The sequence below is a fragment of the Talpa europaea genome, assembly GCF_964194135.1.
Source record: "Talpa europaea genome assembly, chromosome: 15".
In the NCBI taxonomy this organism is placed as follows: Eukaryota; Metazoa; Chordata; class Mammalia; order Eulipotyphla; family Talpidae; genus Talpa; species Talpa europaea.
Genome location: NC_140083.1, coordinates 916,308 through 933,329, shown reverse-complemented (window position 1 = coordinate 933,329; position 17,022 = coordinate 916,308). Strand labels below are relative to the sequence as shown.

At 66.8% G+C, this 17,022-nt stretch overlaps 1 protein-coding gene across 8 annotated transcripts in view; it reads left to right on the top strand.

Moving 5' to 3' along the window:
- The window catches only part of TBC1D22A (TBC1 domain family member 22A), a gene marked incomplete at its 5' end in the record, with an annotated part of 97,805 nt that overhangs the window by 63,614 nt on the left and 17,169 nt on the right, over positions 1–17,022 (top strand). For all 8 annotated transcript variants that reach the window (XM_084254508.1, XM_084254502.1, XM_084254506.1 and 5 more), the window contains 2 exons: positions 6,444–6,519; positions 15,542–15,669. In XM_084254508.1, coding sequence (XP_084110634.1) covers positions 6,444–6,519; positions 15,542–15,669 — 204 coding nt within the window. The remainder of the gene's footprint in view (positions 1–6,443; positions 6,520–15,541; positions 15,670–17,022) is intronic.

The following is a 17,022-nucleotide window of genomic DNA, read 5'->3' as shown; positions in this document are numbered from 1 at the left end:
GCTGCAGCACCCGAGTGGGAGGCTGGCTGGCAGCGGCCGCCTCCTCTCGCCCCCTCCTCCCCGCGCGGCCTCCTCTCGCGGCCTCCTCCCCGCGTGGACTTGCTCGCGCTCGGCAGGCAAGTGCTGGGAAGTGGGAGGGCGCGGAGGCCTGCCTGGAGGCAGGGGCAGTGGGGGCGGGAGGACGCCCCCGCGGGGTGACCCTGAGCGAGGAGGCCACGGCCCAGTTCCTGTGTGTCCGTCCAGCTTGGCGGAGCTGCCCTGGCTGCCTTTCTGGGCTCCTTCCCGTGGACGCGGATCTGGAAGTTCAGTTTGCGGGGTGCTCGCTTCTCCCTCCCTCTTCCCGTCAGCGCTGGTCTCTGTCCCCGAGTTTGCGCTCTGAGCCCTCCTGCGCTGCCCGCGGGGGGCCCTGCCCGGCCTGGCGCCAGCGGGCGGGCGAGCCGGGTCAGGCATCTTGGCCGAGCAGGCCCGCGCGGGCCTCAGCATGGGGAGGGGGCTTTTTCCTCGAGGGCACTAGGAAGGTCGCAGCCAGAGACTAGGGCTGCGGGGGCCTCTTCGGCTTTTACGGTGGTGGGGGGGGGGATTCCTGTGCCTCTGCCGGGCTCCGGTCTCACTAGCAACGCAGGCCGGGGCCTCGGCTCGCATGCGCCTGCCCTGCAGTCAGGCTATTACTCTTGGGTTCATTACCTAAGAGGACAGCCTGTTGGGGGGGAGAGCCGCTGCCTTCACAATCAGTCATTTGCATTCCCTGTCCCCGGGGAAGGATCACTCAGCTCTGAGAGCTGCTGGTGGCGTCACATGCCGGATGCGGGAGGCCCTTCCCATGGAGCACGTCAGCGGCCTGGGAGAGGCTGGGAGGCCGGTGGAGCGAGCGGCCCGTGGCGCGCGGGGAGGGTCCTGTTCTGGAAGGCCCGCCGGCCAGGCCGCCCGCAGCCCGCAGCGAGGCTGGGGGCCGGAGGCTGGGTGTGAGCCCCGCGTGGTCCTCTCCCACCTGCGCGTGGGTGGAAGAGCGGGGACTGCCGGCGGGGCAGCGGGACAAGCTCACCCTGTCCCTGTCCCCTCCAAGGGCAGCGTGACCCTCACTGCCGGCTGCAGAGCAGGCCCGCGGCTGGGTGGGGAAGGAGGCAGCGGCCGGGCCCCCGCCCCCTGCGCCATGCTGTGCCTGGCGGGCTCTTGGGCGCAGCCATCGCACTGCCAGTTGGTGGACTCGAGGCCCCTGGCGACGCCGTGGAGAGCTGATTGTGCGGGCGAGAGTGTTAGGTCCGGCCGCCGCAGTCATCGCCAGTGAGCCATGCAGCGCAAGCGATTTAAAAGGAAAATCAGAAACGTTCACTTTACCGTGGCGTGGCAAGTACAAGCCACGTCCTGCCTGGGCAAGCCGTCCACTCCCTCCGGCCGCCCACGGTCCGCGCGGCGGCGCCGAGGTTGCCAGGCCTCCCGCCGCGGTGCCCTTGCGCCCGAGCGGGGTCTCCCCGGCTCCTGCTGCGTGCCATGGCCCGGCCGGGGCTGTCTGACGCTGCCGCGGTGCCCGTGGGTGGCCATTCCGGTTCCCTGCCCGCGGCTCCGACCGCAGGCCTCTGCCGGGACTTGTGCCGGTGAAACGCCTCCCTCGCGCTCGCGACTTGCCGCCCGCTGAGCAGTGTCTTCCCACGCGCAGAAACATTTGGTTGTGATGAAACTGATTTATTTTTTTCCCTCTTGTGGTGCAGTTTTTTGACGTTCCTCCCCCGCCCCTCGGGCGCCGTGGTCTCCGCGTCTCGCGCTTGAGGCTCCGCGCCTGGCCTCCCGTGCGGCCCCGGGCCCGGCGTGGCGGCGTCTGTGTGCGGCGCGGCCGGCTCGCAGCGCTGAGCGCCGGACGGCTGCTGGCAAGCGGCTCTCGTTCCAGAACAGGTCGCTTGTCTGCTTTTCCGAAAACCAGAGGCGCGCGTGTTTCTGGCCTGTCCCGGTCCCCAGCTGCGGCGGCCCTGGCTGCGGTGGTCCCAGCCGGCGTTGTGCCTTCGCCCTGCGGTCTTCAGAGCGGGCGGAGTTCAGCTGCTGCGGTGGGGGGGGGGGGGCTCCAGGTTTGCCCCGTTTGCTGCGCGTCCGCGCCGCCGCCTGCCCTTCCGCTGTGTGCCCCCGGCGCGGCAGCCAGCCCCTCTCCTGGCGTCCCCGCGGCCTGCCTGGTCTCTCCTGGGAGTCCCGCGTGGCCTTGAAGAGTGGGGCGCCCTCCGTGTTGGGGCGCACCCGAGCCCCCCATGCCGTCTCTGCTGCCTGCGGTTGCCGTGGGTGTCTCCCGTCTGCCAAGGGGACAAACTGCCAGCGTCTCCTCGTAGCCTAGCGGCGCCTGCTCCGCGGTGGGGTCCCGGGCCCAGAGGCGCCGAGCCTTGGGCTGGGGTCGCGTCTGCGCGGTCTTCTGCGGGGAGCAGCCTCGCTGCCCTTGGCTCCGCCCCAGACCCCGTGCCCCGCACCCTTCGGGTGCGTCTTTCCTGTCTCTCCGCGTTTCTCTGTCCGCGTCCTGCTTGAGGCGCTCCGGCCCTCGCGGTGCGTCCACGTGTGTGGGGGGCGGCGTCCCCGGAGCCATCGCTTCCGTGGCTGCGAGCTGGGCTGTCGTTTATTACTTTCGTTTTCAGCTTTTCTTATTTTCTCCTTTTTTTCTTAACTTTTCCCAGATGAATCAAGTGCTTTTTAATCAAAGGGCCTTGATTTTCTTTCTTTTTTTTTTTAAACATTTATTTATCTATTTACACAAGCACTGGGTACAGTCAGAAGCGCGGGAGGGTGAGAGAATCCACCAGAGCCAGAGCGGGGAGCAGAGCAGGCAGAAGGACCGAAGGACACTGCTGAGGGGAGCAGCGGGCGGCAGGAGAGGTCTGCGCGCCGTGTGGGACCCTCCTCCGGTGGCCGGGGATTGAACCGGCACTGCCGAGGCTTCAGGCAGCTTTGCAGCCCAGCGCTCAACCACTGCACCACCGGGGAGGCCCAGGGCCTTGTTTTTCAAAGAGGTTTGGGTTACAGAAGGGCTGAGCAGGTGGTGCAGGGGCCGGCTGCGCCCCTCGCCCCTCGGGCAGACACACGCTGCTCCCGCCCTCAGTGTGGTGAGCCCCGCTGGCCGGTCGGCGGCCCCTCGCTGCTGCTGCTGCTGCTGGAGCGCGTGCTTCCGTTGGCTGCGTGGTCGTTCTGTGGGCTCCGCAGGTAAACACGTGCGGGAGCCCTTGGAGCCGTCACAGCTGTGTCTTCCCCCAGAGCTTTGGAGAAAGTCTCCTTGTTCGCTTCCCTTTGGCTTATTGTCCCCGCCCCGCACCCCCCCCCCCCCCCAGGCTCGCACTCGCAGGCCTCCCACTGGCACGGCCCAGTTGCTTCTGACGGAGCTGCCCTCGCCCCTTCTCCAGACCAGAACCGCGACCCTGGCGGGCAGGAGCCTGGAGCCAGCCTGACTCACGACCCCCAGCCCGGCTCGTGCCAGTGGCCCTTGGCCCCGTCCTTCTCCCTCCCCCAGGACGTGAGGAGGACGCTGCAGCGCGGGCTTCGCGCTGAGCTCGAGGGACAGCTGACGTGCTGGGCGACGCGATCAGGACTCCGCGGAGCTGGCCGGAGCCGTCGCGGGCGGGCCGGTGGGAGCAAACGAAAGGCCTGCGCTGGGGCCCAGGGACGCGGCTGCTGACGGGGCCGCGGGCAGCCCGGGAGGGCCTGCGTCCCTCGTCTGTCGGCTCCGCTGTGCCTCTGCAGCCCCGGCGCTCCTCGAAGCGCAGCCCTCGCCGTGGAGGCTGACGTCACCCGTCCCACCCGAGGTTCTTCTCTGCTCGGCCCTTCCCTCCAGGACCGCCAGGACGGCCTCCGGCCTCCTGCTTGGTCGCTGCCCCGCGAGCCACGGGGCCTTCCTTTGCCTGCGGCCTTCTGCACCTGCCGCGGGCAGCTGGGTGTGCACTGTCCCCCGGGGGCCCCCGCTCCGCCGCCTCGGCCTCTGTGCCGGGCCAGGGCCAGTCCCCGTCCCCTCCGGCCCAGGGTCCCAGATGGCCTGGTGTGCGCCTCCCGCCCCTGTGAGGACACTGGCCTCACGGCCAGACTGTCCTGGTGTGGCCAGAAGGGCCCTGTTTTCTCCTGTCTGTGTCGGGGGACCCTAGGACCACCCAGGTTGAGTGATTTCCAGGGCTGAGCTTTTCTAGCTGTTTTCACACCCTGGCTCACCTCATGGGGGTCCAGAGGCAGAAGGCGCAGGCAAGCCCCGCCCCGGCGCCCAGCCCCTGGAGTGGAGTCGTGGGGTGCACGTGAAGTGCCCCCTGAGCGGAGTCGTGGGGTGTGTCAAGTGTCCCCCCAGAGTAGAGTTGTGGGGTGTGGGTGAAGTGTCCCCGGGAGCTGGCAGGGGCTGTGGCCAGCGCTGTTTATATGAGCTCTCTCTGCCGAGTGCGCACCAGACCCAGACTCCCCGAGGGAAAGCGGGGTGCGGCATGAACCCTGTTGTGGAGTGGCTCAGCTATCAGTGAGGCAGGGCCAGAGACCTCCCGAAGATCAGCGCCCGTTCGCCAGCTGAGGGCATGCCCCCTGCCCGGAGCAGCGCCCCCTCCCGCCCCTCTGCTCGGGGCCGTGTCTGGGCCCGCCCAGGCCTCGGTGCTCTGCCTTCGGGTGTTACCGCACGAGACTGGGCGCGACTGTGGCAGGGGCCTCCGAGGCCTGGGTCCTCTGTGTGGCCAGGAGGCCCAGGCCGGGGCAGGGCTGTGGCCCTGTGCCCTGGGGGCCGGCAGGGCTGGAGGAGACGGGCATCTGTCAGACCCTTGTGGCAGGAAGGGCTCCGAGTCACGCCGGCGGCGGGGGTTAGGCCGCAGCAGAAGAAAGCTGTGTCGGGGGGAGGGGGTGCTGGCCGGGCCGGGGCAGGTGAGGGTGGCTCTGCGGCCCCGGTGCAGGCTGGTCCTGAGTCCTCGGGCTGCGGGCGCTCGCAGGGGTGCTCTGGGCCACGGCCAAGCCGGTGACGCTCTGTTCTCAGTTCTCCTCTGTCTGCGCCTTTGAGAAATGGATCCGACTTGCCTCCTAAGAGCAGAGGAGGCGCAGCTTGTGGCGTGGGAGGTCGGCGTGGCGCGGAGGCCAGCCCCAAGGCGCTGCTTTGATGTTGTTTGGCCAAGACGGACCCCTCAGCAAGACAGGTCCTGCGGCCGTGTCCCCGGCCCCCACACCCTGGCCGTGCGGTCCGGTCTTCAGAACCCCAAGATCAAACCCGCTTTGAGAGAACAGGGACGTCTCCTTGTCGTGAAGGGGCCGGTGCTGCTGGCGCTGCTGCTGGGCGGGGCGTGGGGCGTGTGCTCACTTGGGCGGACTCAGGTGGGGTCAGGTGCCGCCCGGGAGGGCCCAGCACGGCTGCTCCACCTTCTCCCCAGCCCGCGAGCGGCCGTGTCCTTGGGTGCCCTTCGCGGCTCCCTGGCCGCCAGGCCCCTGCAGCGGGTCGGAGGCCGTCTCCGCTTCCCGAGCCTCTGTCCAGACGCCAAGGTCACACCTGACAGTCATTTGGGCCTTTTTTTTTGCGGTGCTGAGATGTCATTGTTTTCTCATTGTTTGAGTTTCTGAGAAAACCCATCATCCCTACCTGGGATTTGAGCAAATTGAGAAATAAAACAAAATAGGGGCAGATGGAGACCAAAGAATAACTTTTATTTCTTCTAAATGAAAAGCTTGAAGTCCTTTCTCGGCGTGAGAGCCAAATAAACTGGCTGGCGGAGCGCGGGATTACTCCTGCCCACCCACCCTTACACGCAGAGCCGGGGTGGTCGGTCTCCCCGGGGGGAGTCTTTGTACGGCTGCCTGTCTGGGGGTGTGAAAAGCAGTTTTTGGGGAGCAGCCTTCCCCAAGGGAGCAATTATTCCTGGGGGTAAATTTCCCTGGGGAGCAGCCTTCCCCGGGGAGCAGGTTTCCTGGAGAGAACAGCCTTCCTGGGGTCCTTCTGGGGCTCAGCTGGCTGAGAGGTGGGAGCAGAGTTACTTTCCAGGGGTGAGTGTCTTGGGGGAGAGGATATTCTGGGGTGGGCTCACTGACCCCCATGTGGAGGCAGAGCCCAGGACTGGGGAGTGTTGCCCCCTAGTCCTGCAGCTGGCTGTTTGCACAGCCATCGGCTCCCGGCCAGCCTGGCTGGCCCAGCCCGGGGCTCCTCCCCTGCGGTTGCTCCTGCAGCCCAAGGGTGTCCCAGAGGCGGAGATGCACTTGCAGCGGCTCTGAAGTTTGTAAGGATCGAACTTCAATAAGCAACCTGCAGGGTCCCTCCGTAAGGCCGCAGCCGCTCTCCGGTTTATTCTCCGTCCTCCGCTCTGTGGAGCTGCGCAGCTGGACGCAGCTCAGTCAGGAGCCAGCGTGAGCGTCCTGCAGTGCCGTGTGCCCCCGGTGGCCTGCCACGCTCAGCTGCGTCCTGCCGTCGGGCTGTTCACTCGCCGCAGTTCACTTGCCCTGCGCTGGACGCGGGCATCTGACGCATGTTCTGTTTTCTCTAGGACAACTACACCTTTGCCCAACCCGGGATTCAGATGAAGGTGAAGATGCTAGAAGAGCTTGTGAGCCGGATCGATGGTAAGCCAGCTGCGGGCGCCCTCTCCCGTGGGCAGGGGTGAGGGGACAGGGTGGGACCGGGGTGTGCCCGGCTAATGCGGGCAGGCGCTCTCTGTCCACAGTGGGGCCTTCTGCACTCATGATGCCCCCAATGTGGGTGGGCGCTCCTGTCAGCCAGGGACGGCCGTGATCTGGGCAGCCGCTTGCTGACCTCTGGCCCTCTCCTCCTGCCTCTGTGGCCGTCCTGCTGCCCGGTGCCGGCGTGGCTTCTCCGTGGAGCACTGACATCCATGCCAGTCTCGAATTAACGTCTTCATGACAGGAGAATGGCAGCGGGTGCTCGGTGACTTCAGGGTGTGCTTTCCTGTTTGAGGGGGGCCGGGAAGACTTCCGCCTCCATCCGTAACGGCCGGTGAACGGAGACCAGCCCAGAGCCGCTCGGAAAGTGGGTGCGGCTCGGCAGGCAGCAGGGAGAGGCGGAGCTGGGGCCTGGCATCCCTGAGCCTGCGCGCTGGGCTGGCTCCAGGGGACGCCGCCTGCCCCGGGCGCCCCCTGCGCCCCGTGCTGCCCCTGCTGCCTACCCCCACCGCGCCTGTCCACGTGCGTGGTGGGGGCTGGCGGAGGACGGGTGACGGGGAGCCACGCGAATCAGAAACTGTTTCGTGGCTGTTGGGGCCTGGCTCCGAGGGTGTCTCCTGCTTCTCACCCGGTTTCCACAGTATGAAGCTTCACTCTGCGCTTCCAATAATGCTTTATTTGCTTCGGGATTATATTTAGCCGTTTTTCAAGCTGTCTATTCAAAATAGTGGTTTTTGCTTATGTAACTGCCTTTATGAACATTTATTGTTAACTTTGCGGTGAGATCTGTTTCTGATGTTGGGTTTTTTCCCTCCAGCAGTTTCACGACTGTTCCCCAGTCTCATTTAGCTCTTTGAAATACGGCTTGCAGTGGATGCGAATTACACTTTCCGAGCGCCGTCTTCTTTCTCTCTTGTGCCCCTTAGAAGGCATATTTTATATTTTCGTGGAGGGTAGAAGTTGTGCTTAGTGTTCATTTGTTCCAGCGCTGCAGTTTGGGAAATGCTGGAATTGATTTTCCCCAGGGCTGCGGCCGAGAAGGAAGCACATTGCGGATTTGCTGGCTGATTGTTTAAAAGAGCAGCAGCCGCAGCCGCAGCCGCAGCCGCGCAAGGAAGGCCGCCGCCCGTGCTGCTCCGTAAATCACGTTTCTATTTCCAGTGCGGCTTCTGAGGAGGGCGTTTCTGCCCCGCTGTTCTGTCGAAAGGGTGAAAGGGTCAGTTCCTCACCACAGAGAACCTTCCTCGTAGCGGGTTAAACTGTGCAGCCCGTTGGTGACTGTTCTTCTAACGAGACCTTGCGCGACTGCGAGCCGCCCTGAACACACGCGTGCCCGGCTCCCCCGCAGGGCGTGTGGCCAGAGTGCGGGCTCCCGGCCGCCCCCCGCGCCCCGGGCAGGAATGTCCACGGCTTCCGCCCTGGAGCCCCCTCCCTCGAGTCACCTCCCGCAGGAAGAACTCATGGGCCTGCATCCTTGCGGGACTGTAAATGTTCTAGGGAAGCAGGATGTGCTAAGAAGAAAAAATTGCTTATTCTGTACTTCAGGGGAAGGGCAGCGCTTTCCAGAGAGGCTCGTGCGCCTTGGTGAGGGGACGTGCCTTCACGGCTTTGATGGAGACGTTTGGGCTTGTGGGCCTGACTGGGGTGAGGTGCTGCGAGCACCAGGGACATGCGGGCAGGCGCCAGGTGACCCATTCCCACGGCTCCTTCCCTCGCGAGGGGCTGGCTGGGGCTCCTCAGGGGCGTGCTGAGCGAGAGCTCCTGTGTGGGCTGTGCCGCGGCCCTCTGGGCCCCTGGGCCTGCTGCGCCGATGGGACCACGTGGAGGCAGGAAGATGCTGGGCTGGCCGGGCAGGGCGCCCATGTGGGGAGATGGCACGTGAGACAGTGCTCTGAGCTGGCCGGGCACTGCCCCAGAACTGCCCTGTGCTCCGGGCAGAGGCTGCAGCACTTCCGTGGGGTGAGAGCTGGAGACGGGAGCCAGGGTTTGGAGTGAGAAGATGAGAGGAGGAGCAACTTGGGCCTGCAGGCTGGAGGGCCAAGGGGGGTGCCTGAAGGACCCGCGTGTGAGCTTTTAAAGCCAGCCACGAAGGAGCGGGAGCAGTGGGGACAGGAGGAAAGAGGCGTGAGGAAGGCAGGAGACAGGACGGCGCTGGGAAACATGGAGCTGCTCACAAGAAACCAGAGCTCCCTGAGCCGCCTTTGAGGCGGGTGCTGGACCCGGGGATGCGCCCAGCACCAAAGGCAGCTGCCAGCCCAGAAAGGACGAGCCAGAGAGAGCTGGGGCGCGCGGGCAGGGCCTGTGGCCTTGGACCTGGGCTGGGCGGGCCTCACTCCCGGGGCCCTCGGAGTGCTCGAGGAGCGAGCTTCTGTCAGAAGGCCCTTTCTTCACACGGACGGCCCCGCGTGCACTTGGGCAGTCGAGGCCGGACGCCTGCGGCGGGGTCAAGCAGACACAGGCCCTCGAGATGCTGCGCTTCGGTAATTATCCCTGTGATGTCAGAGCAATAATAAAAATAAGTTAAAATGTCTGCAGGGAAGAGGGAACAGTGTATCTGTGCACAAAAGATTTCAAAAATGAACGGATAGGACGCTTGGAATTAAAAAAAACCTGATCATCAGAATCAGTTGGCGGACAGGCTCATGAGTCAGACCCAGCCGGAGTGGAAACAAGAGACCGGGAGGGGCTGGAGGGGCTGGAGGGGCTGGAGGGGGCTGGCTGTGACGTGGTGGGGCCTCGGGGCTGCGGCCCTGGGCTGGGAGCGCCGTGGGCAGCTCCTGGGGCCGGATGGGTCCAGCAGCCTAGCCGAGGGCACGAACGTGTGGGTCTGCCCCTCGCCGGGGGAGGAGGCTGTGGACTGTAACTGGACATGCCAGAACCCGAGTTGGGCTGACCCTGATGGGGGAGGCGCCGGGGGTGTGGGCCGAGCCTGGCCTGCGAGGGTCCCCCTACCTGCCAGGGATGGTGGGGCTAATGGGTGGCAGCACATGCTGCCTGCAGCTAGGTGGGGCCCTCTCCACTCCCTTGGGGCCCGGGTAGCACTCGGCTCGCAGCCAGTAGCACTGCCAGAGTGGCCCTGTGGGCCACCGGGCCTTGGGCCGTGGAGGGCCACCCGGTCCCTGCATGGCGGCATCACTGGCACCCCCCGCCCCTGGGCCTGCACTGTGCCCCTGCAGAGCACCCCGCGCCCCAGGGCACCTGGGCACTGCCTGCACGCGCCCCTTCCGGTGCTGCTTAATTTAGGTTAAATGTGGTTTTAATGAAATTTCTCTGAAAGCTGCCTTGACTCCATTGTAAGGTTAAAATTGACTTATTCTTTCAAAGTCGAATTCAGTTACAGCCGGTAAACTAGATTCCGCTTTATTACCACCCAAGTGAAAATATTTTTATTGCTGCTACGAGGTTAGCTGTCGAGTGCAGAGAATAAATCAGCACGGCCGGGGCGGGCCAGCCAGCCAGGGACCCTCCCAGCCCCGCCGCGAGCACGTCTGCAGCGGCGCCGGCAGTGACGTGGCCGGGCCGTGTGGGCGCCCTGCCAGCCGCTCGGGCCCCGCCGCGGGGCTCCCCCTCAGCGTCCCTGCCACCCGCACGCTGTGCTTTTCCCAGGAGGGGCCTGGCGCATGATGGGGGGCGGGCTCCCCACCGGGTCACACGCTTCCTCCCGCGACGGCCTCGGTGACTCCATTCTCGAGTGTTGTTTGGGTTTACTGCCAACCCGAGGGTAGCCGACGAGGTGTGGCGGAGGCTCCAGAGAAAGCGGCTTGCCGGCAGAGGCGCGGCGGGTGGGTTTTGAATCAAGGCCTCAGGTCTGGCTTGGAGATCACTCCCCAGAGCGCTCTGCCCGGCCTCAGGCTGCCTGTCGCGGCGGCTTCTCTCCTTGCCGCTGTCCACGCACTCACGCGCGGCCCTGTCCATCCTCCTGCCGACCCTCGACGCTCTCCTCCTTAGCCCCACCCCCGCCCCCACCCGCGCGCCCGGTGCCCGGCCCCGGGAGGGCCACGGCAGGGCCAGAACTCAGATGCTTTCATCCTAATCCTTTGTCCTCAGAGCATCAGGGAGGGGGATGCTTCCAGTTTGTTACACATTTGGGGCGCGGCTGTTGACAGAAGGCTGGCAGCGGTTCCTGGGCACCCGTGTGCCCGCAGCTAGGAGCTGGCCCTTCGCCTCCGCCCCTGCCTGAAAGGAGCTGGTCCGGGGTCTGCCTGGCCTGTAGCCCACTCTGTGCGACAGGATGGATCGGGGGGTGTCCGCGCCTCCTGCCTAGGCAGACGCTTGGGGAGGCCGATGCTCGCACCTCACGGGCCCCTGGGCCCCCCCCAAACCCTCCCAACCTGCAGCTGGCCCAGCATGAGCTGCCACAGAGGGCCCGGGGGCGTGGGCCTGGGCCCTCCAGCCTCCACGCCGGGGCCGGCCTCAGCCCCCTATCTGAGGGGTGTGAGTGCGGCCGGCACTGGAAGCCCTTGGAAGCGGCTTCTTCCTGGGTTGAGCCTTTGGACGAACCGTGGCCTTAATTGCAGCCGGGGAAGCCCCGAGGGGAGGGCCCTGCTGCGTCCTGCCTGGCCCTTTGGGCCTGAGACTGGGACGTGGCTGGTGCTCGTCTGTGGTCACGCAGCAGCAGGGAGCGGCGTGCAGGCCAGAGGGAGCCCACGGGCCCTTCTCCTTCCCGGACTCGAGGGAGTCAGGCCCGTGCAGTGCCTGTGGGTGGCTCTGCCCACCGCCCCCTGACGCCCTCGCTGCTGGGGGCCTCCTGGGGATGGAGACCGCGAGCAGCAGGGCAAGCCTGCGCGGCGGCGTGGGGGCGCAGGGCTGAGGGGCCGGCACGAACCCCCTACTGCCCACCTCATGCTGGGGCGTCCCTGAGGGCGTGCACAGGAGGGCCCTGGAAGTTTTGCTGAGCTGGTTTGGGGAGACCCAGGTGGCTGGGCTGAGGGCGGGGAGAAGGCGGTGTGGGGACCCCCGGGATCACTGGGGTCTTGGGATGGGGGAGGGGCGGCCACCCCGTGAGGCCCGCAGCACTCGTGGGACCAGGCAGCGGGTCTGCTCCCAGAGCCTGAGTGGAGCCATTCCGCCTGAGCATCCAGGAGGGAGCGCAGAGGGTTCTGCTGCAGTAGTGGGGCGCACTGACCCCACGTGAAGTGTCATCCATGCCTCAAAGCAAGACCCACAAGGATTAAAGGAGTCCCAGACTGCTTAACTGTGTCCCGTAAAATGTTCCAACTCGTTTACAGGAATGTGAAACACCACGTTTATCCCACAGGGAGACGTTCCCAAAATTTAGAATCCAAAGGTGGGGGAGTGGGCATGGCCCAGGCCGGCCCTGGGCGGGGAGCTGCAGAGCTCTAAGGGCCACCGGGGCCAGTGTTGGGGTGCAGCGTGCGGGGCCTGGAGCAGGAGAGATCCTGAACCGGGGGCGCAGCAGTAGAAGCTTTTCGGGATGCAAGACGGAGACAGCAGAGTCGCCGGCGGGGTCGGCGAGCTGCCGGCCATCCGACGGCCTCGGCGGGCAGTTGGCGCTGCAGAGGACGCGGAGAGGAAGTCCTGGCTCGTTCCCCACAGTGCGTGGAAGCAGGGAGCCCACAGATCCGGGAGCCGGAACAAGACCAGGCGCGTCGTCGAGGTGCTGCAAACCGTAATCAGAGACAACGCCGCGTGTAGCTGCGGGAGAAAGGGCCGTAACATGCGAAGAACCAAGGGTGACGCGGGGACAGGTTCTCGCGGGAGACCGCGGCGCGGTGTGTTCTTGCGACGGGACGCAGGGGGACAGGACAGGAGGAAGCTCTTGGGCGGGGCAGTGACTCGGGCTTGACCTGCGGTGACCTGCCGTAGCCTTGGCCGGGCCGAGCCAGTGGCCCAGAGCAGTTGGTGCCCCTGGAGGCCTGGGCGCCCGGGACGCTGGCACTGTGCCTACTGCTCCCTTTGATCCGGGAGAGGGGATGCAGCTCCCTCGCAGGGACGCGCCTGGGGCTGTCTGGTTCTCCGTGGCCGCGCTTCCGTGTCGCTCCGGGAGCTTGTGTTCTAGGATGTGTCACTGCCAGCGCCCCCTGCCCGCGCTGGAGACATGGGGGTGCCGTCGCGTCTGCTGTCGCTGTCGCCCATGCCTGCCGCAGCCCTGGCTAGGGCACCCCTGCCCTGGCGTGTGGCCCTGCGTGGCCTCTGCCCGTGCCCGCTGGCCTGCGTCTGGCGGCAGCGAGTGGGCACCGGCCCCCACCCCTGTGCACTCTGGACCCTGGCCCGGGGCTGGCCTCCCCATGGCCAAAGGCTCGCGTGTCTTCTCCCCTTCTCTGCTTCCTGCACGCGTGGCCACCCAGCGTGGTCCAGCCCTGCCCTGCCCCGCATCTGCTCCTTCTTCCTGCTTGTCCTGCCCTCTGCACACAGGGTTGGGGCCTCCAGCCATGGGGCAGCTTGGCCCTGCCCCTCCTTGGGAGCAGACAAGTGGGTGGGCCCAGCCAGGGACCTCTGGGGGCAGGTGTTCACGGGCTCGTGGGCTCTTGTGCTGTTTGATTGTGCTCTGATGCAGGAATTGAGGCCTTCCCTCGTCAGAGCCACTTGGCCCTGCCCGGCGCAGGCCTGCGTGTCCCGTCTGCGCGGGCCAGGGAGGGCCCTCGCTCCCACTGCGGTGTCTGTGTGGAGCAGCTGTGCCTCTGGGCGGGCGGCCCCAGCGGTGCCCAGCCCGGCATCGCGCTGAGTGTCCCTCCGCCGGGTCTGTGGGTACAGGCCCCCCTGCTCACTGCGTCCTGGGACACGCGGCTGCGTGGCTCATTGTCAACCTCAGTCGAGGTGACAGGACGTCCCTGCGGCATCCGGGCTGAGCACCCGCCCTGAGGGGCCTGCCCGCCTGCGGGGCTTCCTGTGAGGCGCCGCCCAGCCCGTGTGCGTGAGCACAGACGCCGTGGCAGCCTGAGAGATGACGGTAATTACACCTGCCGGCTCGTCCATCATCCGGGCGCGCCTTCCAGTGAAATGGAAATTTCAAAACCAAAAATATTGCTAAGCAAGCTACCTTATCAGTGAGAGCACGTCTGCTCGCAGCTGCCGCAGCTCCGTGGGTATGAGCTGGAAGGGACGCCTGGAGTTGAGTAGCTCGTCTTCAACGTGCTGGGCGCGGTGCCCGCCAGGCGCTGGGCTGGGAGGTGGTCGGAGAGCTGGCGGCGCTCACCCCCACTCCTCATTGCCTCCCGCCGAGGGCCACCCCGCGGGCCTACCTTGTTCTAGGAGGTGTTCCCACGAGGGGCGCCCGGCGCGGGGCTGCCCATGAGCTCTGGCCCGGGGCCCCGCCCAGCCCACACGCTGCCTCAGCCCGGGCTCACCCGCCGGTGGACGCGGTCCTGCCTGTCACTCCCTCCGGACCCCAGGCCGCTGCTCTGGGCTGAAGACCGGCTGGGCGCTGGGGCGCTCAGAGGTGGCAGACACACCGAGGCTCAAGGCCAGAGTCCCTCCCAGTCACAGGTCCTTCCCGTAGCTGCCCCCTTCACCCCGGCCCTGCGGCTGCAGAGCCCCGACAGTCTCCCCACGGGAGCTGTGGCTGGGCCCCGTGTGCTCCCGCACGGGCTCCCTCAGTGGAGGGAGCGTGGCTGTGCCCAGGGTGCTGGCCCCAGAGATGCAGGCGCGTCCCAGAGGGCGGGAGGAGGCGGGGCGGGGCCGTCCTGAGTCCACAGGCGTGGGGGAGGGGCTAGCGGGCAGCCGGCGGGGCGCTGGCCGTGTCACTCTGGCTGCCTCATCTTCTCTGGCCAGGCCTGAGCTGGGGGTCGCCTCTGTCCACATTTGGGGGTCAGGGGAGCTTGCCCCCTCCTGTACCCCACTGCACCCAGCCCCTGCCGGCCGTGCTCAGGCGGGTCCCCCTCCACCCAAGAGCAGAGGTGCCTGTCGCTGCTGGGCGCCCCCGTCGCTGGCAGGTGTCCCAGACATACGTGTTCCGTTCCCCATTCCGTCCGCTTGCCTGCTCCTCTTAGCTCACCCAGTCACTGCCACTGTGCGGAAGGACGGGGAGCGGGTGTGAGTGGACCCCAGTAGTGCGGTGACCTGTTCAGCACTCTGACTCCAAGCCAGTAACGTTTTTCCTCCCACCGGCTGCTGTCCGTGGGGCCTGCGGCCAGTGCTGGCAACTTGGCAAGCCCTGGGCCGGGCGCTGATGCTGCCCCATGTGGGGACCATGTCCTCGTGGCTGGCCGGACAGGAGCCGGGGGCCGGCCGCCGTCCCGGGAGGCTCCCCGAGGCCATGCTCCGTGCGGGGCGCCGTCCCGCCTGCCTGCTTGTCCCAGCGTGGGCTGCGTGTCCACGAGGCTGGGTCTTCCTTTTTATGTGTGAAAAGCCTTTTCTGTAACTAGTCATTTCCCGAATAGCCGGTTTGCAGGTGCGCGATACTCGAACTGCAGGGTCCTGGCAGGGACCAAGACTGGACGGCCGCCCGCCAGGCCCGCCGTGTCGAGGCCGCCGCGCCCCTTGCTGCAGGCGGGACCCGGCTGAGGCCGGTCTCCAGGGCGCGCTTCCAAGGGGGCCGGTGGCCCGGTTGTGCCCGGCCGCCTGCCTGCAGGGACCCTCCGCTTGCGCAAGGGGGGTCCTTCGTGTAGCGACACTTTGTGTAGTTTATTTAAGAAGCGCACGCGTTAATGTCCCGGTCAGGTAGAGGAAGGCAGGTAAGTGGCTGGGCGGAGCCTGTCCCGGCCTCTGGGAGCCACGTGCGGGCGTGTGGCTGGCAGGGCAGTGTGTTCTGGGAGCTGCATAGACCAGTTCCTCAGCCCCTACCTGGAAGGCTCTGATGGAGACCTGCAGATGGCGGGAGGGGCTGGGCGCGGGCCCCAGCAGGCCGTCTGTCTCCCTGGAGGATGTGCAGCCTTCAAGCTCCTGGTCTGTGAAGATGGTGCCGTCTGTGCCCCCCGGGGCGTTGCTGGGGGTCCCTGGGTGGGAGGGGTGTTCTCGGGCCCCGAGGGCGCTCCTGACGGCCGGGCCTGTGCTGTCTGTCCCGCAGAGCACGTGCACCGGCACCTGGACCAGCACGAGGTGCGCTACCTGCAGTTCGCCTTCCGCTGGATGAACAACCTGCTGATGAGGGAGCTGCCCCTCCGCTGCACCGTGCGCCTGTGGGACACCTACCAGGTGAGTCCCTGCTCCGCCCTGCGTTTCCCTCCCCCAGTGCCCACGTCTCGCCGCCCGTCGCCGGAGCAGGCCCTGGCCGGGGGTGGCACCCCGGGTCTCTTGGGAGCCTGTGGCCCTGTGTCTGGCTGCCGCCACCCCAGCCGCCGCCTCGGGACGCCCACGTCGTCTGTGTCCCGACTTGCTTGCGGTAGAGACTTTCAGAAACACGGACGTGTCCCGTGCGACGTGAAAGCTCCTCACTGCCAGTGTTGCTGGGGTTCATTTCTTCTGGAACAACGACCTTTGCTCCCTCGAGTGTCCCGGTGCTTATTCTAGCACCTTTTCATCTCGTCGGCCGAGGCGGAGGCCGCGCAGCGGGTGACGCCCCGTCTCCCCCTCGCTGGCGGAAGCAGGCGCTTGGGCCCGGTGATCGGCGCGCGTCCCACGGAGGTCGCTTCACGCCATGCTCCGGAGGCGGGTCTTTGTGTGGCCAGCGCCGACCCTCATGGCCTAGTGGGGCAGCCACGTGGAGGCCGTGGCAGTGCCAGACCTCAGCCCTGGAGCCCTCGCTGGGGCGTCCCCAGCTGCCGCTGGCCCCAAGGGGTGCCCAGGGTCTCTGCTGGCCAGTGGGGCCCCGGGCCAGGTGGGGCCGGGAGCACAGGGTGCTGATCCCGCTGCTTTCCCCCTGCGCCTCCAGAGCTGCTGCCTGGAGCCGCGCCCCTTCCCAGGGAGCCCGCGGCGCTGGAGCGCACGCTGGCCTCTGCCGCCTCGTCCGCACTGGGCAGGCCGTTGGTGCCTCCAGGCGGCATCACAGCTGGGAGTCTGGCGCTGGGGGCTGTCCCAGTGGACACAGTTGTCTGCTGAGCGTGCCCCTGCACGACAGACATGGTGGCACCCACGGCCCCGGCCTCCAGGGCGGCCCCGGCCCTCAGATGTGGAAAGGGAAGCCCTCTGTGACCGCCGTCCAGCCTGCCCGAGGCTGCGCCACCAGGCCAGAGCCCCCTGTGGCTGCAGGTGGGTGCGGTGCCCTCGGTGTGGCTCCCCGTTTGTGTTGGGTCTGCCTTGGCGCCCAGCCTTACTGAACAGGCTCCCTTGTGAACCCCCGGGTGGGGACCAGTGAGGTGCTGGGTGAGTCGCAGCTTGAGGAGCCGGAGGGTGGGTGAGCCCCGGGGCCCTGAGCCAGGTCGAGGTGCTACGTCAGCCCGGTGGTGGCGGCTCTGGGGCGCTGACCCTCCTGGAGTTAAGATTGGTCATGAGTTGACTCACCATGCCCAGCCCCATTTTGGAGCTGACAGCACCCTGGTCGTGACCCTTTTCATGTCTCGAAGGCCGGGCCTTCGTGTCGGGACCGCAGAGAGGCCGCTGGCGCCCTCT